Below are 17,256 nucleotides of genomic sequence, written 5' to 3'. Positions count from 1 at the left end.
GTGTCTATCAAACCAGAGGTGCTCAGTGAAGCCCTGCTGAATTGAATTGACAGTAATAGGGAGAAGTTTAAAGGTGAGGCAACTCATCCTAGGCAGAACTCAGCAGGGGCTTCATGGAGAGAGATGCCACCTGCAGAATGCATGGCCCCTGTGGAAGCAAAGTTTCACCCCATTCCCACTCCCAGAAGCATGTGAAGCAGGGTTGGGGGAGAGATGCTGGTTACCTCTTACTATTGTTCCTCTGTTTGGCTGGTGTTTTGGGGAGCTGAATTGGCTCCTTTAAAGCGCCTTTCAGGTGAATGATCCTTTCTTGAATCACCTCTCGTATGTTCTTGATCCACTCCTGCTTGGTTTCTATGTTGGAGGCCTGGAGTGCCACAGGTAGAAAAAGTAAGAACCCCACATCCCTTCATGCCACCAAAACAGTTTTCTACCCTCTTCTTACAGGCTTCATCCATTACGTTCAAGGATACCAGGTGTTTTAGGAGTTTCTTGTTTTTATACTTACGACTCTTCATTCTGAGGACATGTTTCTTCAACTCTTAGGACAGGGTTATGACTTCAAGATTCAATGCAGATTTGCACAGTGATTTTTTTCAAAGAATTTAACAGCCTGAGGCTGAAGCAGTCTTTGGAGGACTCCCACTGGGTCAGAGAGTCACACTTCAATGGCTAGACTTAGGGAGGTCTGGGGGGCACTGGGCAGGGCAGCAAGGGGGAATGCTAAGGCAGTGGCTACTTACCAGCTGGTAATGTGCCTGATATTCAAGATATTCGGTGCCTGTTAGGGCTACACAGGCATGTGTAGCCTGGTAAACCTGTTAAATGAAGGCACTACTACCTTTCTGTGAATAGCCCATTTGTTTTTGTGGAATTTTTTTCAGGTAACCATCTCGTGACAGGTAGCAACTACAATAGCAGTGCAGAGGAGTGCAAAGCTGTTATCAGGGTTGCACCATCTTTTCCTTGGCTACAGACACTTCCTAACAGCAAATGGCTGGAAGATGCTCCAGCTGCAGGAAGCCTTTTCAGTCAGGCTAACTACTGCCTGCCTGCCCAGACTGCATGTGCTCTGGGAAGCAGAGATGACTCTTCAGGACTGTCATTTGGTGAAAGGCCCCTTCTTGATACTCCTCTCAATCAGCACAGCCCTAGGCTGCTGTGATTTACTAGGGTTTATAAGGTATAAGTTCCCAGGAATAGGGTCTATATCTCATAGGTAGTTGCTCCCCACAGCACTGAGTGGAGTACCGTATATGTAGAAATTATTTACGAAAAAACGGTGAATGTTGAGCAAATCAAGATTTCTTTTGTCAAAGAGTCAACTGTTGTTCTGTCGCTTGACAATGAACAGGACATTTAATAAGTGGGCCCTGGTGGAAGCCTCGGAGGCTACTCTTTGCCCTCCTCCCTCTGTGCTCACACAAATGCATGGACTGGGGAGATCATTACTTGTTGAGATTTCAAGTCTAGTTTCGTGATAGGATTTGCTTCTCAATACCCATATGATGCTGCCATTCCCCAGAGATGACCAGCAGCTCAGTGGAGACTTCAGGCCCAGCTTTTAGGTATAATACACCCATACCCCTCCGCCCCAGCCCTGGTCTTGTGCCCAGCAGAGAGCAGTACTTACTTTCAGCACTGTTTTATTGTCTGAAGATGGGGTGCGCCCAGACCACAAGGCGAATTTGCAGGGATCGCCCTCTACATGCTCAGTCACACCCAGCTCTGAGGTCTGTAGACAGGAAATGCCTGTGAGAGGCGGGGAGGGGAAGGCAGTGGGGAGACTTAGGGCTGGGGTGGGAAGGGAGAGGCAACAAAGAGGAGAGGACGATGGGAGGGGCTTCTGTCAATCAAACTTAAACAGATTGGATACTTTGTTCATCTACCCAGGATGAAAGGACCTACAGGCACAGTGCCTGATTAGCAGGTAGCAGGGAGGGAAGGTGAAGAGGGAGGAGCTAAAGGCAAACAGGAAAAAGAACGGAGTACTCTAAAATACAGAAGTGGGAGTTCAGGAGTTCAGGGTGGGAGCTTTCCAAATAGGAGGCACTTTCATTTGTCCAGGATGGTTAGGCGTGGCACCAGGGGCACAGATGAGCTGAATGTTTCAAGATCCCTTCCTGCCCAAGGGCTCTATGAAAACAGTGAGTTTTGTCTTACCCCACCTGCCCCACCTACCAGTAGCTTGTTCTTGTAAACATATTTCGTGTGTCCTGAAGAGTCTTTGATCTCCTTGCTAAAAACCAAGGAGATCTCAAAGAGGAACAAGTGCCGCTCCCGCCCCTTCCGGATCAGCGACTTAGGGTCCCACACTTGAAAGGCATCCTGGAGAATCAGCTCTCCCTGCACATCCAGGTTCTCGTCGAACCCTGAAAAACACCCATTTCCACCCTGTGGAGTTCCTCTAGTGCCATGTTTGAGAAAGGCTTCCCAAACTGTTAGCTTTCAGCTCCACGGCATTTTCCCTCTGATTCCCGAGGCTCCTGTAACTGGAGGCAATGGCTCTACAGTGACCAGACCCCGCGTTCCGTACTGCACTGCCTGTGGACCTGGTGGGTGTTACTGAGTCTCCTACAAAGGTCTTGTGCAGACCCTGCCTCTCCCCTGCCTCCTGCCAGGGCAAACCTCATCACTCCTTCTTCCTCCACAGCTCCAGCCTCCTCTCAGCGCGGGCCCGGGGTGGGGCTGAAGACAAACACTGCTTGATGGAGTGTCCTTGACTCCACATGGTCATTCCTTTGTTTCTTATGTTCCATTCCTAGGACTCTTTTCTTTGTTTCTGTACAGAGTGGTGCAAAAGCCTTCAACAGCCTATACCATTTTAAGTTTTAACAGGTTCTGAAACTTTGGTGTGCATAAGAATCAGCTGGAGGACTTGTGCAAACACAGATTTCCGCCCACCCTTATCCCCGGAGAAACTGAAAGTCAGTAGGTGTTCAGCTGACGAATTTTACATTCTGACAAGCTCCAGGTGCTGCTACTGCTGCTGGCCCACAGAATACAGATCAGGGACAGGCTGGAGGCGAAGGGCACTCATATAAGAAAGCATCCAGGTATGGGGTTGGGGGCAGGTGCAAACAAAAGAAAGGGACAGAGAAATTATGACGACAGGGATATTGAGATAATTAGTGATGTCTGGAGAAGGTGACCAAGTATTCTTTGATGAAGAACTGGGGTTTCCTGTGCTAAGGGTGGGCTAGGAAGTACTTACAAGGGGCATCGACAGGAGAAGTTTTGGGGGGAGATGAAGCCCAGTAGAGAAAAACAGCCCTCAGGTTTGCATATTTACAATGTAGGGCACTTACTTCCCTTGAGGCCTCTCTACTAGGCCAGACTCAGATGTTGAGATTTAACTTCTTGGCAATTCCCACCCCATCTCCATTGCAGTGTTGCAACCATGATATCGATGTCTCACTTGACCAGGTCTGTAGGTCCCATGAGCATCGTTCCAGTGTACTGAATGTATTTTGATGAAGTCCTGTTAAGATTTCTCTGGCTGAACTTTTCTTACCTACTAGGAAGGGCATAAGGGTAGTTGCCCAACAATTTGACTATATTTAAAATAGAATGGTAAATTGTATGTATATTTTAGCACAATAAAAAAAAGGCATGAGTCTAAACACATTGTGTGTGTCTGTGTGCGTGAGTGTGCACATGCACATTCTACTTACAATTTGTAATATGCTATTTCTGATGACTAATGCAAAGCTAATGCTATGCAAATGAGCAGAACTGCTGTGGGTCAAGGTTCCAGCACATTTATAGTAAGGATGACAGCCTGCCCTATTCTATCTCACAGGCAGTACGTTGTCTATTGTCTACATGTCTGAAAGACTTAGGTCCGGTCCTACCTGGAGCTGGGGTGTCAACCAAGCTGGTCTCCAGGGAGAGCCTCTCATATCTCCCCACGACTTACATAACACTTGTCACTTCTCCTCTCTTCCAGCTTTGCCCCTGGCCTGACTTCATGTCATTTCCCTCCCACATGCTCCCCAATCTTGGGAAATGAGGCGGCTCCTCAAGGAAGGCTGGGAGGACAGCTACCTTCCAGCATGCTGACATGCATGGCATCATTGGCTTTCTTTGGGACACTGAGCATCACTTCCAGGCCATCCTTGAGCTCCCCTTTCCCTTCTTCACAGCAAGTTAAAAGTTCCTGGGGAAAAAGTCCAGACACAATTAGAATCCCTTCCCCCAGCTTCCCCACCTTCCCACCCCCTAACCCATTAAGGCAATTTTACACCAACTTTGTTCTCTGCTATGGTTCCCTCTAAGCTGTTAAGTAGGGTGGGGTGGGAAGCTAGCTCTAAAGATTTCAACCACTGTTTTTTCCCCAGACTGAGCTTCCTCAGCTCAATTTAGTTCAAACTAACTCAGTTCAACCCAACTTGTAAATGGGTAGCACTATGTATCAGTGATCAGGGCAGCCTCATTGCTGGACTGCCCTCCTGACAAAGCACAAGAGATGTAGTACTGTGGAATCAAGAGAAGACAAAGGGTGTGCAAGGTGCACACAACACTCATATATCCCTGTATGCCTATCAGTAGCACCACTTCTAGTTACACACCTCTACTGCCAGAATACTCACTGCTACCATACTGGCAGCAGTCTGAGGTTATAGAAATTACAGGTTTATAGCAATTCACAGGTTAAAGAAAAGACTTTTAGATGACATAGATTAGGAATTCCTAATCTGAATTCAATAGATGGGAATCTGGACTAGTCCTTTTATTGCCAAATGAGGAAACTGTGATTAAGGGGGATGCAAATTGTCCCCAGTGATGGACTTCGTGGAGGTCATGTAGGGACTTGAATCCAGGTCTCCTGAATCCAAGTCCAGTACTCCCTCGACTATGCCAAAATTCTCTCCCCCATATCTTTGACCACATGGAGACTTCCTGGAACATACCCTTTCTCTTCCACTTCCTCATTGGAAACTAGGCCATTACCATCTCCATGAAAGATATATAGGATCAGATAATAATTTCCAACTATGGAATCACAAAGACTGTTTATAATGATATTGCTCAATACAGTAATACTGGCTTTTTATTTTCCCTATTGGGGTGATTATCTCGCTCACTTTGACACTGGGAAGAAATAGTTAAGCAGCAGCTCTGCAATCCATATACTTTTTCTTTTGATTGGGAGAGGCAGGGGGGGTAGGTGGATGGATTGGGGGTGCACTTCCAGGCAAGAAAGAAATTGACCAGATCAAACCTTGTAAAAATGTTAATGACAGATGTCCTGGCAAATACTAGCAGGAGTGTCCTTATCTATGGAATGCTTTTAGAATACATCTGCCTGTCTAGAACTTCATACCATAAACAAACCTGGATTCTCTGGAAAATGTCTCATAAACGATGCAACTCTTCAAGTAAAAAGTGAATACATTTCATGACCAAAATGACTCTTCAGGGTAAGTGATATGCGAGGTCATTTAAGAACCTTGCATGTTAATCTGGGAAGGAGATATCCTGATACTGCAAGAAAGGACAGGAAGGTGGTGGTACCTGGGCTTTTCTTTGTTTTACCTCTGCCCCGGGGTTATTTGTATCTTTGAAATCATTAGTAAAGCTTTATACTTGGTAAGTTATCTGATTAGACCAACAGGAAATCCAATTCTTTGTGTTATCTTAGGTACCTTCTCATAGGAAGAGGAGAGCTTTGTGTCTAAAAAAGAGTGAATTGCCCAAAGAACATGTTTTCAGCCCTGTCTTTGGTTCTAGCTGGTGTGATGGCATTATTGTTCAGGAAGGTGTATTTATTTCTGCTGATCTGAAGTTTGCTGATTCTCCCCTACCCTTCTAATATTAATCCTCCCAACTTTATTCTCATGCATTTTCAAAGGAATGCCTGTGGTAGAAACATCAGAGGGAAACAAGAAATATTTTAGTATAGGAGATGCCTAAGCAAGCAAGGGAAGTAAGAAATATGCTTCCATTTGCAACACAAAATACTAATTAGTTTAACCCCAAAGCAATTTAGTGAGGCCACCAATCTGGTAGCAAAGTCAATAAGTCCTTCTTGGGGCTTTTCTATAGTTTATGGTAAAGAGAAGGGGCCATATTTTATCTAGTCTCTAAAAGGACAGCTACTGAAGATTTAAGAGAGTATTGAACACTCCAACTGACATACAGTTCTCTCTTTTATGCAACAGCTAAAGTGACGAACCCCAGAGGACACTGATAATTAAATATCAATTTACTTGGAATAAACCTGACTTTAATGAGAAAATAAATCCCATATTATTTATTTCTAGTAAAAGCTCAGCAAACTGTTTTTCTTTTTTACTCAGCAGGCACCCTGCTATCAGTATATTTATGAGGTGCAAATTATCTTTTTTCTCTGTCACCCCCCAGAAAGTTTATAACTTCCCCACAATCAAATTCCTGCTACTTCATTTTTTCACTTTTCAGTTATCTACATGGTCACTTCTTAAAACATCCAATTATGGTGTGAATGCCCACAGACGACCACTCCATCTGTCTAAAGTAAAACACTGCGTTGTGTTTTACTATCCATCCTCCACTGCCCTCCCTTGTCCATTTCATAAAATGAGTCCTAGGAACCTCAACCTCATGGGATTAAAAGGGAGAGGTTATTGTTTCTCTAAAAACTACATCCTATTAATTTAAGACATTGGTAGTATGGATGGGCAAGTTGTTTTTGCTTTTTTTTTTTTTAAATTCTACTACTTGCTGCAAAGGTTTTGAGATATTTATATTAAAAACCACAAAAACAAAATTTGAAAAATCTAGCACAAAACATTAAGTGGGGTGTGTAAGGAGAGAACAATTATAAACAGAAATCTGGGCTACGGAAAAACTACTGTAGTTACCACAGAACTTAGCACTAACTATCTGACAGAGGTAAATAAGGACTAATAGTTTTTGTGGTGTAAAGGGCAGAAAACTTAATTGTTTCAGGAGCCAAACCTTCATCCACTACACTGAGATCTTATAAGACTTTCTGAGTCAATATAAGAAACTTGAAAAAGTAAAGAAGATTTTATCTTTGAAAACAGTTCTGCCCCAACAGCTGAGCTGTCCTGCACATTGCTATTTCTTATACTTGTCCTCAGTAGGCCGAGGGCAAGGTGCTGCAGTGTAGTTCTCTAAGTCATTTTGTGGGTTTGGATGACTTGTGGGTGTGGAAGCAGAAGCTTGAAGTCTTTTCTTGAAGATGAGGGGGTGAAAGTTGAAGAAGGCATCTGAAGGGATGCGATGTTGCATGGGCCTGCCCTCTCAGAGCTGTGAAGAGAATCCAGGGCACACCCACACTTTTCTTATCAGAGAACCACAGTGCAAGCCAGGGAGAACCTACATGCTAGAAGAAAGACCTAGATTTGAAAGTAGACCGGTTTTCCTGTTTAGTGAAACTAGAATATACAAGATCCTGTAGGCATCCTTAAACGTGAGCTAAATTTCACCAGATTTTCTCTGACAACTAGTGTACTTATAACATGTCTCTCATTATCCCTTTATTTTTTTACTTGAGGAGAAATCTGAAAAATATACAAACTGAGGGAAAAAATCCCACCTTTGCATCTTAAGAACATAGCAGGATTATATAACTGCCTATAATAGTGATTTCCTAGGCTTTCTGGGGAAATATCATATTTTCAAACGTCAATATATCCATTTCTTGGAAGAAATCAGTCCAAATTGTTTTATAATACCATTATTTGGATTTTAAAGCAAATATTTTGGAGAAAATCCAAATCATCTGGCAATCTCTAGTAGCTCCCCTCACACCTGGGATCTACAGACAGAGGGTGCCCTTGTGTTTTAACATGTCCTCTCTATTTTCTCTCAAAAACCTTATAGTCTTGACCAACACAGAGTAAGGCAAAGGTAGGTGCCAACCTGGCTCCACTGCCTAAGTAGACTAGCATTGCCCTTAAGACCTTGACCCCTGATCCCATCAGAGGCAGGGGACACCAGAAGGAAGCTATCCCAGAGGGAGCAACGGGAGAGACTTTAAATACCATCCAGTGCCTGGGTGGCATTTGTTGAAAGTGGGGTGCAACTCAAAACAACAATGAGATACCACCTCACATTCATGAGGATGGCTCTGATAAAAAAAGACCAGAAAAAAAAGGTGTTGGTGAGGGTGCAGAGAAATAGGAATCTTCTTACACTGTTGGTGGGAATGTAACTTAGTCCAGCCCCCATGGAAAATAGTAGCCACAACTTGTTCTTAAACCCATTTCTCCTCTTTCCCCCCACAAGTGAGCATCTGCAATTTAATAGGATAGGACATGAAGTCTGGAGTCATCTCTGAAGTTCTACTCTAGGTAGAGGAAAGGGCTTAGTGGAAACTTTCCATCCTTGGGCAAAGCTGTGTCTGGTCAGTGGTGACACTGACACTTAATAACAAACTGACACTGAATAACAATCAACTCAGTAGGGAGTTATATAGGTCAGGGGGTACCTTCAGGAGCAGTTGGTACTTGGTGATCCTCTGGACAGGCTTAATCAGGTAGGAAGAGATGGAGTTGGCCAGACCATGCCGCTGTTGTATCTCCTACAGGGATGAAAACAGGCACCCTTAGACACAGAGGGAAACGTGCAAGTGTGTGTTCTGGGAAAAAGTGGTGGGGTAAGAAGAGAGGGGAAAGAAAAAGCATAGACAGTTACAAGAAAATGTTATTTGATGGGAAGATGGGAGTAGAAAAAGAAAACAGGAGAGACCAAGGTACCTCTATAAATGGAGAAAAGGGGAGAGATAGCAAAAGGGGAGACATTTTAGGGAAAGAAAGCAGATATTTCATGAAATAAAATGGAGAAAGCGCACATGAAAAAATGCTCATCGCTACTTATAAGGCAAATGCAACTCAAAACAACAATGAGATACCACCTCACATTCATGAGGATGGCTCTGATAAAAAAAGACCAGAAAAAAAAGGTGTTGGTGAGGGTGCAGAGAAATAGGAATCTTCTTACACTGTTGGTGGGAATGTAACTTAGTCCAGCCCCCATGGAAAATAGTAGGGAGGTTCCTCAAAACATTGAAAATAGATCAAATGACCCAGCAATTCCCTTTTAGGTATCTACACAAAGAATGCAAAAACAGTAATTTGAAGGGAAGTATGTACTCTTATGGTTCACTGGAGCACTATAAATGGAAACAACCACAGATGAGTGGATTAAGAAGATGTGGTATATGCACACAATGAATACTACTCAGCTATAAAAACAGATGAAATCTTAGCATTTGTGACAACATATATGGAATTGGAGGAATGACGCAAAGTGAAATAAGTAAGGAGGAGAAAGACAAATAATGGATGATTTCACTCACATGTGGAATATAAAGAAATAAAGCAGAGGAACAGGCAAAACTAAACTCTAAATCCAAACAAACCCTTGAATCTGAAGGCAGAATTGAGGCCATCAGTGGGGGAGTAAGGAGGTAGGAGTTAAGATGGGATGGGGCCCAGTGGACTCTGGTGGAGGATAATGGGTGCTGAGGTGGTGGGTGTTGTGTGGTAATTTTGTGTGGTAATTTAAAAAAAATTCTATTTTCCACCAACTATTCCAGAAAGGAGCAATTTTCTTACTCATTTACCTAGTCCCTAGAGGTGCACAGTTAGAGCAGGAATTCTCCAACGATGATGTGCAAAACAGTTGGCAGTGTCAGTCTCTTTGGGCAAAGGAACATTGTGCGTTTATTTGGGAGCTCTGGCAAGAGAGGGTAAGCAATAATGCACCTCTGACACTCTTGCCTTACTGATAATATGCCTGGCTCTGGGAAGGTTGCCTGTGGAACAGCGAGAAGAGGGCTATATCCAGTAACTAGGTCAGATAAACCAAGCTCAGTAATCAAAACAGCAACAGACATCCATTGTGTATATATACCACATATATGCAAGTGTATATTCAACAGTATTCTATTATGTATATATACCACATCTTCTTACAGCTCTCACATCTACAGTAAGAAGTTCTGGATCATGTGAATATGTGGGCTTCTCTGAGGCCACAATTTTCTGTCTTCTCTTTGCAATAATGGATAAGACGATTACCTTTATTAAGGTCTATCTCTTATAGAGTAGGGCCTAAAGCACATGGAAACCCTTCTGGAGAAATGAAAAAAAGCTACCAAGATTATGCTTTTTGAAAAGTTTTTGGAACAATTAGAAGAATTTATTTTTCTCTCTTCACACCTCCAAGCCAAATTCCAGGAACTCCTCCTGGATTGGTTTTCTGGTCTCCATTTGGAGTTTTCAACTAACATAGAGGTTTATTGGATGCGATGTGGGAAATTTGGGATATATTTGACTTATCAAAGTCTAAAAATTGGCTCGCATAGGGATGTGAGGAGTATAGGACTACAGGAAAATAAAGCTTAGGACCAGGCACTGTGATATGTATAAATATAAAACAGGCAAATCATCAGTTCATTTCTCAAAAGGCTTACTGGTGGTGAGGAGAGGTGTGTATTACATTGTTAACTTACCAAAATCTAAATCATTACAAATACTAGAATGAGATACAAGGTATAATGTATACATAGAGAAAGGGAAAGATTCATGAAGGAAGTAAAATTTGACTTTTAAAGGATGAGAAGAATTTTGAAGAGTGATTGTGCATGCGTATGCATGTGTGTGTGTGTGTGTGTGTGTGTGTGTGCCAAAGGTACAATCCATCTTAAGCAGAGAGAGCAGTGTGAATAAAGTTAAGGAAAGCAGAAAAGTTCAACCCATGCCTAGAACACAGGACATGCACATTCAAAAAAATACTACATGGAAGACAGGGTACATTGCATTAAAACTTCAAAAAAGGTCATTCTGCATACTGTTGATGAAAACTCAATCAGAAACATCTTAAGGGAAATATATTATTTAGCAAAGACAATACTAGTAGAAAGAATTCAATATGTTATCAAATCAATTCTGATAGGTTAGAGAAGTACTTTAATTGTGTTTTGGCAAATCTAGCCTCAGAAATTCTGATTTGGGATATTTTAGGATCATTTTCAGATTAATGGTCCATATAAAAAAATCATGTTATGTTTTTTCTCAGCTGGCTTTCTCCCTTCAAGTGTCATTTTTTGGCTAAGCAACAAGACACTTATAGAATCACCTCTGTGATGGCATTGTCAAGCAGCAAAGATGCTCAGAGAAGGTTTATTTTCTCATTTGAGTACAGAAGCTATGTTTAAATGCCTTTATGTGCCCAATGGAGTCTAGCACAATATTTTGTATATAATAGACATTCAAATATTTATGGGAGGGAATAGAGCAAGTAGGCAGGAAGTTAGATGTACTGATAGACATTTGAAAGTTCTGCATTTTAAGTTTCCATCATTTTCTGATATGACTACCAGACAGGCCATCACTGCAACTGCCTGTCTTTCCCTGAACTTTCCTTTTGCTCCATCTCCCCTCTCTGATTCATCATTTGCATCCTGCAATGACCCATTTGACTCTGTTTACTTGACAGTCAATATATCACTCATAGGGGTCTATAAAGACTCATATCATCATTCACCAACAGGATTGGATCCTTATTCAAAACCAAAGCATAGGACAAAGCCTACTGACCCCGATTCATCTTAGTTTCCATTACAGCACAAATGTGCAACCTGTTTGTATGTTCCTCCATCTGGAAACTTTAAAAAACCTCAATGTCCAGGCCAAATTCAGACCAATCATTTCAGAATCTCAGAGGAGAGACCCAGAAATCAGTATTTTTTTTCAAGTCTTACAAAAGATTCCAATGTTTAACCAAGGTTGAGGTTTTTTTTTAGTGATTCTCAAACTTGAGTAGGCTTCACTCTGATGCCAGGTGACTCTACCTGGAGGGCTCTTTAAAACAGATTGTTGGGCTCAATCCCAACCAGAACTAGAGATTCTGATTCAAAAGATCTGGAGGGGATACACAAATTGTATTTCCAATACCAATCTCAGGTGATGCTGATGTGGTTGATCTGAGGACCACAGTTTTAGAACCCCTATATTTGAGGGAAAGGTTATCTGAAGTAGAAGTGAAACATCTTAATACCTGCCTCATGAAGACCTCTGTGAAACATGAGCTTTATGGCAAGCTAGGTTTAATGTTGAGGCAGAGACAAATGTGTCTTGTAGAAATCAAGAGATGAGATGGGGTCGGGTAAAGCACTGACAAACACTGCTTTTGTAATCCCCCATTTTTTATGTTGTGGGTGGCTAGTAAAGAAAAACAAGGTAGAAAAGATCGCTAAAAAGCCATTATCTGAAAGTAGAGAAGCATTCCACATGCTCAATGGCCAAAGAATGGAAAATCACAGCTTACATCAAAGAAGGTGCCTGCATGCTCCAGGATCAGCTGGTTGGAGTCAGGTTTGTTTTTACAGTAGGTGACATACATCTGAAATTTGTCTGCCTAAAAAGAACAAAGAGATCAGCATCTATTAGTTGCTCCCTTCTTTCCATTGAGCCTCAAGGACCCATCTATAGATACCAGTGTTTGGATTCTTTGTGGCAAGTGGTCTGGGCTCATCTGGCCTATGCTCTCCTAAAAAACTTGGCATGCTTTCCTCATTTCAGCAATGCAGAAAGCTTGTTGAAAGTGAACTCATTTAGACACTAGTCCAAGCTAGGAAGAATCAGAAAAACGAACTGACATATCATAGTGTATGCCGAAGTTGGACAGATTTATTTGGAGATTATCCCCCTTTCTGGATTACCTAAAATTGTTTCCCATCTTGAAACAATGACATGTTTGCTCTAAAATAAAAAATCAAAGAATAAAAAATGAAGTATAATTTTAGAGGTAGATCTGTTCATATTCCAAATGTCTCCACTCAAGGGGGGCCTCCTTGGTGGTGCAGACGGTTGAGCACAGTGCTGTGAAGCTGTCTGCAGCCTCTGCAGTGCCAGTTCGATCCCCGCCAGCCACGGAGCAACCCACATGGCACAGCAGACCTCTCCTATCTCGCCCGCTGCTCCCTTCAGCAGTGTATTTCGGTCATTCTGCCTGTTCTGTTCCCCGCTCTGTCTCTGGTGAATCCTCTCACCCTCCCGCACATCTGCCTGTACCCTGGTTCTTGTATTAATAAATCTTAACAAACAAACAAACAAACAAACAAACAAACAAACAAACAAAAAATAAGTCAAATGTCTCCATTGGGGGTGAGTTTTTAGGGTATGTCAAGTAGCAGAGTGACCCTTTGGGGCAGGGTCTGAGCAAATAATTCAGACCCAGATTGTTACTTCAAGACAAGAAACTTACAACTCCTTGAAAATTTCTTTCTTTCTTTCAGGACCCTCTGGGTTAGTGTTGCATACCCTTTTTATTGGGAAAGGTGTGTGTATTTCGCTATGAAGTTATTTCTATTCTTAAAATGTTGCCCATCTTGCTGGCTACAGAACATTTGGGATGTCTTCTGAGAAAGCAGCCTACATATCTGTTATTTATGGCAGGTTTCATTTATGTCAGCACTTTTCTAATTGCTTTATGTATATTAACTCATCTGGTTCTCATAAGATCTTTATGTGGTGGTTTCCATTATTTCCCCATTTTCCAGATATAAAAACTGCTGCATAGGTTGGTTAAATGACCCAAAATCCCCAATTAGAATGTACAGGCATCTGACTCAAGGCTCCTTGGTAGTAGCCATACCTTTTAATACATTGTGAACAACTCTGTATACTTCTTTTCCACACCACTCATTTATTTAGATCATGAGACTTAAGAAAGTCACCTTAGGATAATCCTTGGCAAAAGGTACATGTTTTATGCACCAAAGCTTTTCTGAAACCAATTTTAGAGTTTATCTACCACCTACAAGGCATTTGTCATCCCTAAAAGATATTGACTAATCATACTTATGGTTGATTTTAAGGCAAATACACAAATTGTATGACACAAAGTGCAAAAAATATGTTTGCTTAATGGTCAATTTTGTTTTTTCTCTACATTGCCTGTATAAGGGATCATAAATTATTTATTACCATTAATGAACTGTGAATGAGCTCATGGACTCAGGGTATTCTAATGCAAATTAAACAGCAGTCTGAGACTTCTTTAATAAATGAGAGTATGCCAGGAAGCAGACATTAAGGTATCATGAAGAGAAAACAATTCAAGTCTTGAGTTGTGGGACTAGTTGGGATATTTATAACAAGTGCCTAGGCAGCCTATCTCATCTCATCTCATGCAGAAAATCTAAAGTAAAACCATCACCCTTCCTATTTTGTAGGGATAATGAGTATGAACTCTCTAAATCATAAAGTCATTTTGAAAGTAATTAGCCCATTTTGAGCGGCAGTTATAATTAGATAATTACTAAGTATTAGAACTCTTGACTCTGGGTAAGGATATCACGTTTAGTTGCACTTTGTGTCCTAGGTGGACTTCCCTGGAGATATGTACACTCATATCATGAACCTGAGCTCAGAATAATGTGGAATAGAGGTGCTAATGGAAACTAATGTTTTCCTATATGAAATTAGAATTTGGTACATTCACTTTTACTTGACCTATGACAATAGCATCAAAAGAGAGAATGACTAGACATACATCTCACAGGTCAGAATTGGGATGAATACTCAAGCAGTCTGTTCTCCATTAAGGAAAAAAAATGTAATTGGTGATTAGGTGGATTCCTCACATTCTAGTTCCCTAAGCTTCCTCCTGTAAAAATAACTAGTTGGAGCCACTGAGCAACTATCCCAAGGATAGTGGTGGTCTTGTTCTACTCTCCTGATAGACATTTCACTTTTAGAATATTGTTAGAGAACTTAAGATGGTTCTCAAGCACAATATCTGTTTCCCAAGGAGGTGTCCTCTCAGGGCTGGGCTGCTCTTGTGGCCCCTCTCAGCAGCCCCTCACACTGCATTAGCGTGGCACTGACACCAATCCTCAGGTCAGGCACTGAACAGTGATACCATCTGGTGCCATTTGCACTCTGGGGCAGCAGGAGAAGGATTTCAGGTGGGTTACCCAGGTAACAAAGCAGTGTCCCACATCCTCAGGCAGCTGCTCGTACTTCTCCAGCTCTTTAAGGAAGATGCTGCAAGGGCAAAGAGAGACTGAATCAGATCCCCTGTACTGCTAACCACCCCAGAGGGTTATACTGAGACCAACACAACCCTGCCAAACCCTCAGTTATTTACATGTGACTTCTCTACTTTCTAAGTGATATGTAGTAAGGCTCTAGATAGGTTAAAACTACTTTTATTAAAATATATTAATTTATTAACCAGTGCTACTTAAAATACTGTTGTTTCTCTCAATTGTTTATATTTCTCAGGCTGAAAATAATTAAATATTCTACTTATGTTGGCCTTTCATTTTAATAGCAATTATAAATCTTTTTTTAATATAAGTAATCTGAGCACATTAGAAAATTAATCTATATATCAGAAAGAATAAAGCAAATATAATCCACAATATTAGAGTTAATGTGGAAAAATTTTGAATCCAACAATGCCTTCTAATTCTTAGCCTTCTTCTTCCATCAGTAGCCAGTTAGTTTATGCTAAAAACTATAGTTAATGTTTCCTAATGCAGACATCATCAGGAAAGAAAATTTAATGGAGAAAAATCATAATCTATTTCAAAGCTGAATTGAGTTACTACTGAATTATCTACTATTGGGAATATCTGTGCCATGACATCCTTCCGTGTTAGTAAATAATAGTTAACCATACCAACTTCAAATTAATACACTAAATAATTGGTTTAAACTCAGAATACATGCTCTGATAAACCAACATGACTGGAATGCAGTTTGTTTTTTTAAAATCACACAATGTTTTTCAAATAATTATGAAGCTGTGGGGAAATATATCGATGGAAATAGAAGATGGTATCAACATAATCTTTACAAAGAGCAATTTGACAATAAAAATGTATCTTTTGTTTTTGTAATTTTAACTCTGGAAAATCTCCTATAGTTGTAGCCACTCATACATAAGATGAAGTACACAGTGGCACTCACTGTGGCACTGTTCACAATAGCAAAAGATGGTGTGCAGGCTATCAAGGATGTAAACTACGGTACATACACCAACTAAATAGTAAGTACATTGCTTTCTATGTTTTCATATGGAAGATCTCCAGGGCTGACTGTTAAGCAAAAAAAGCAAGGCATTAAAGATTGTATAGAATATGCTGTCTTTTGTCTAAGTTGGGAATATATATTCTTATTTCCCACCCAGGAAACTAATGGTCAAAGGGTAAAATTTCGGTTATGCAAGGTAAGTTCTGGAGATCTACTATACAGCTAGAACCTATAGGTAATAATACTGTATTATATACTTTATGTTAGATCTTTGCTAGTTTTTCTGTTAAGTGTTCTTACTACACAATAATAATAGTAGTAACAACAACAGTAGGGATGGGAGGAATCTTTGGGAAGTGATGGACAGGTCTCTGACTTTGATGGTGGCGATAATTTCATGGGTATGTATTTGTCCCTAAACTCATTAAGTTGTGCATATTAAATATATACAGCTCTTTACATGTAATCATACTTCTATAAAGTGGTTTTTTAAAAAGTCATTACCATAGGAAACCAGGTGAAGGAACAGGGTGGGGAAGATAGTAATGGATAGGATTTCTCCACTTATGCTCTTTATTTAATTTTAAAGTAAAATTAAAAATTTGATTAAAAGAAAGCAGTATTGAATTATTCCACTACTTACCTCTACTACTGGAAAAAAAAAGTGTTATTGATTTGACTTTACCTTTGTCCAAACATCCTGGCAGTACCTTGTATTACAATTGGTTATGGATTATATGTATGTGTTATTGGTTCTTTCTTCAGTGGAATTGAAAAATGTTGTTTTAAATTTAAATATTTAATACAAATATGCAATTAAAAATTTTTGCAAGTCATATTTGAAAGACCAAAATGCTAATAAGAATTGATGAGATTATTGATAGTTTTCTTTCTGTCCATGTGCAATTTAAATTTTTATACAATAAATGGATATTGCCTTAGTAATAAGAAAAAAGTCACTTAAAATTTTAGGGGGTTCCTAGCAGTGCCAATTTGATGTGTAAATTTTAGAGAATCTTGATCTGAATCACAGAGCAGGAAAAATACAATGCAATTTGGGCTTTACAAATGCAAATACACAGTGCTCAAAAATCAATAAAGTACCACATTTAGTGCTGCTTTTAGAAGAATTTCAAGTGACACATACATTTAATATGACTGTTAAAAATGGAAATAGGAAAAAAATATTATATAATGCTATAATGGAGGATCAAATTTGTTCAAAGCCAAAAAGGAAACATACATTTTAGTTGCA

General features: G+C 40.5%; 1 protein-coding gene across 12 annotated transcripts in view; it reads right to left on the bottom strand.

Moving 5' to 3' along the window:
* KALRN (kalirin RhoGEF kinase) overlaps window positions 1-17,256 on the bottom strand; it is a gene marked incomplete at both ends in the record, with an annotated part of 649,897 nt that overhangs the window by 197,098 nt on the left and 435,543 nt on the right. For all 12 annotated transcript variants that reach the window (XM_084231955.1, XM_084231959.1, XM_084231961.1 and 9 more), the window contains 7 exons: window positions 225-367; window positions 1,634-1,735; window positions 2,182-2,372; window positions 4,048-4,159; window positions 8,441-8,533; window positions 12,286-12,375; window positions 14,939-15,008. In XM_084231955.1, the coding sequence (XP_084088081.1) occupies window positions 225-367; window positions 1,634-1,735; window positions 2,182-2,372; window positions 4,048-4,159; window positions 8,441-8,533; window positions 12,286-12,375; window positions 14,939-15,008 (801 nt within the window). The remainder of the gene's footprint in view (window positions 1-224; window positions 368-1,633; window positions 1,736-2,181; window positions 2,373-4,047; window positions 4,160-8,440; window positions 8,534-12,285; window positions 12,376-14,938; window positions 15,009-17,256) is intronic.

This window comes from Talpa europaea (assembly GCF_964194135.1).
Source record: "Talpa europaea genome assembly, chromosome: 4".
NCBI lineage: Eukaryota > Metazoa > Chordata > Mammalia > Eulipotyphla > Talpidae > Talpa > Talpa europaea.
Note: the sequence above shows the minus strand (reverse complement) of the source record. Positions and strands in the feature narration are given on the sequence as shown.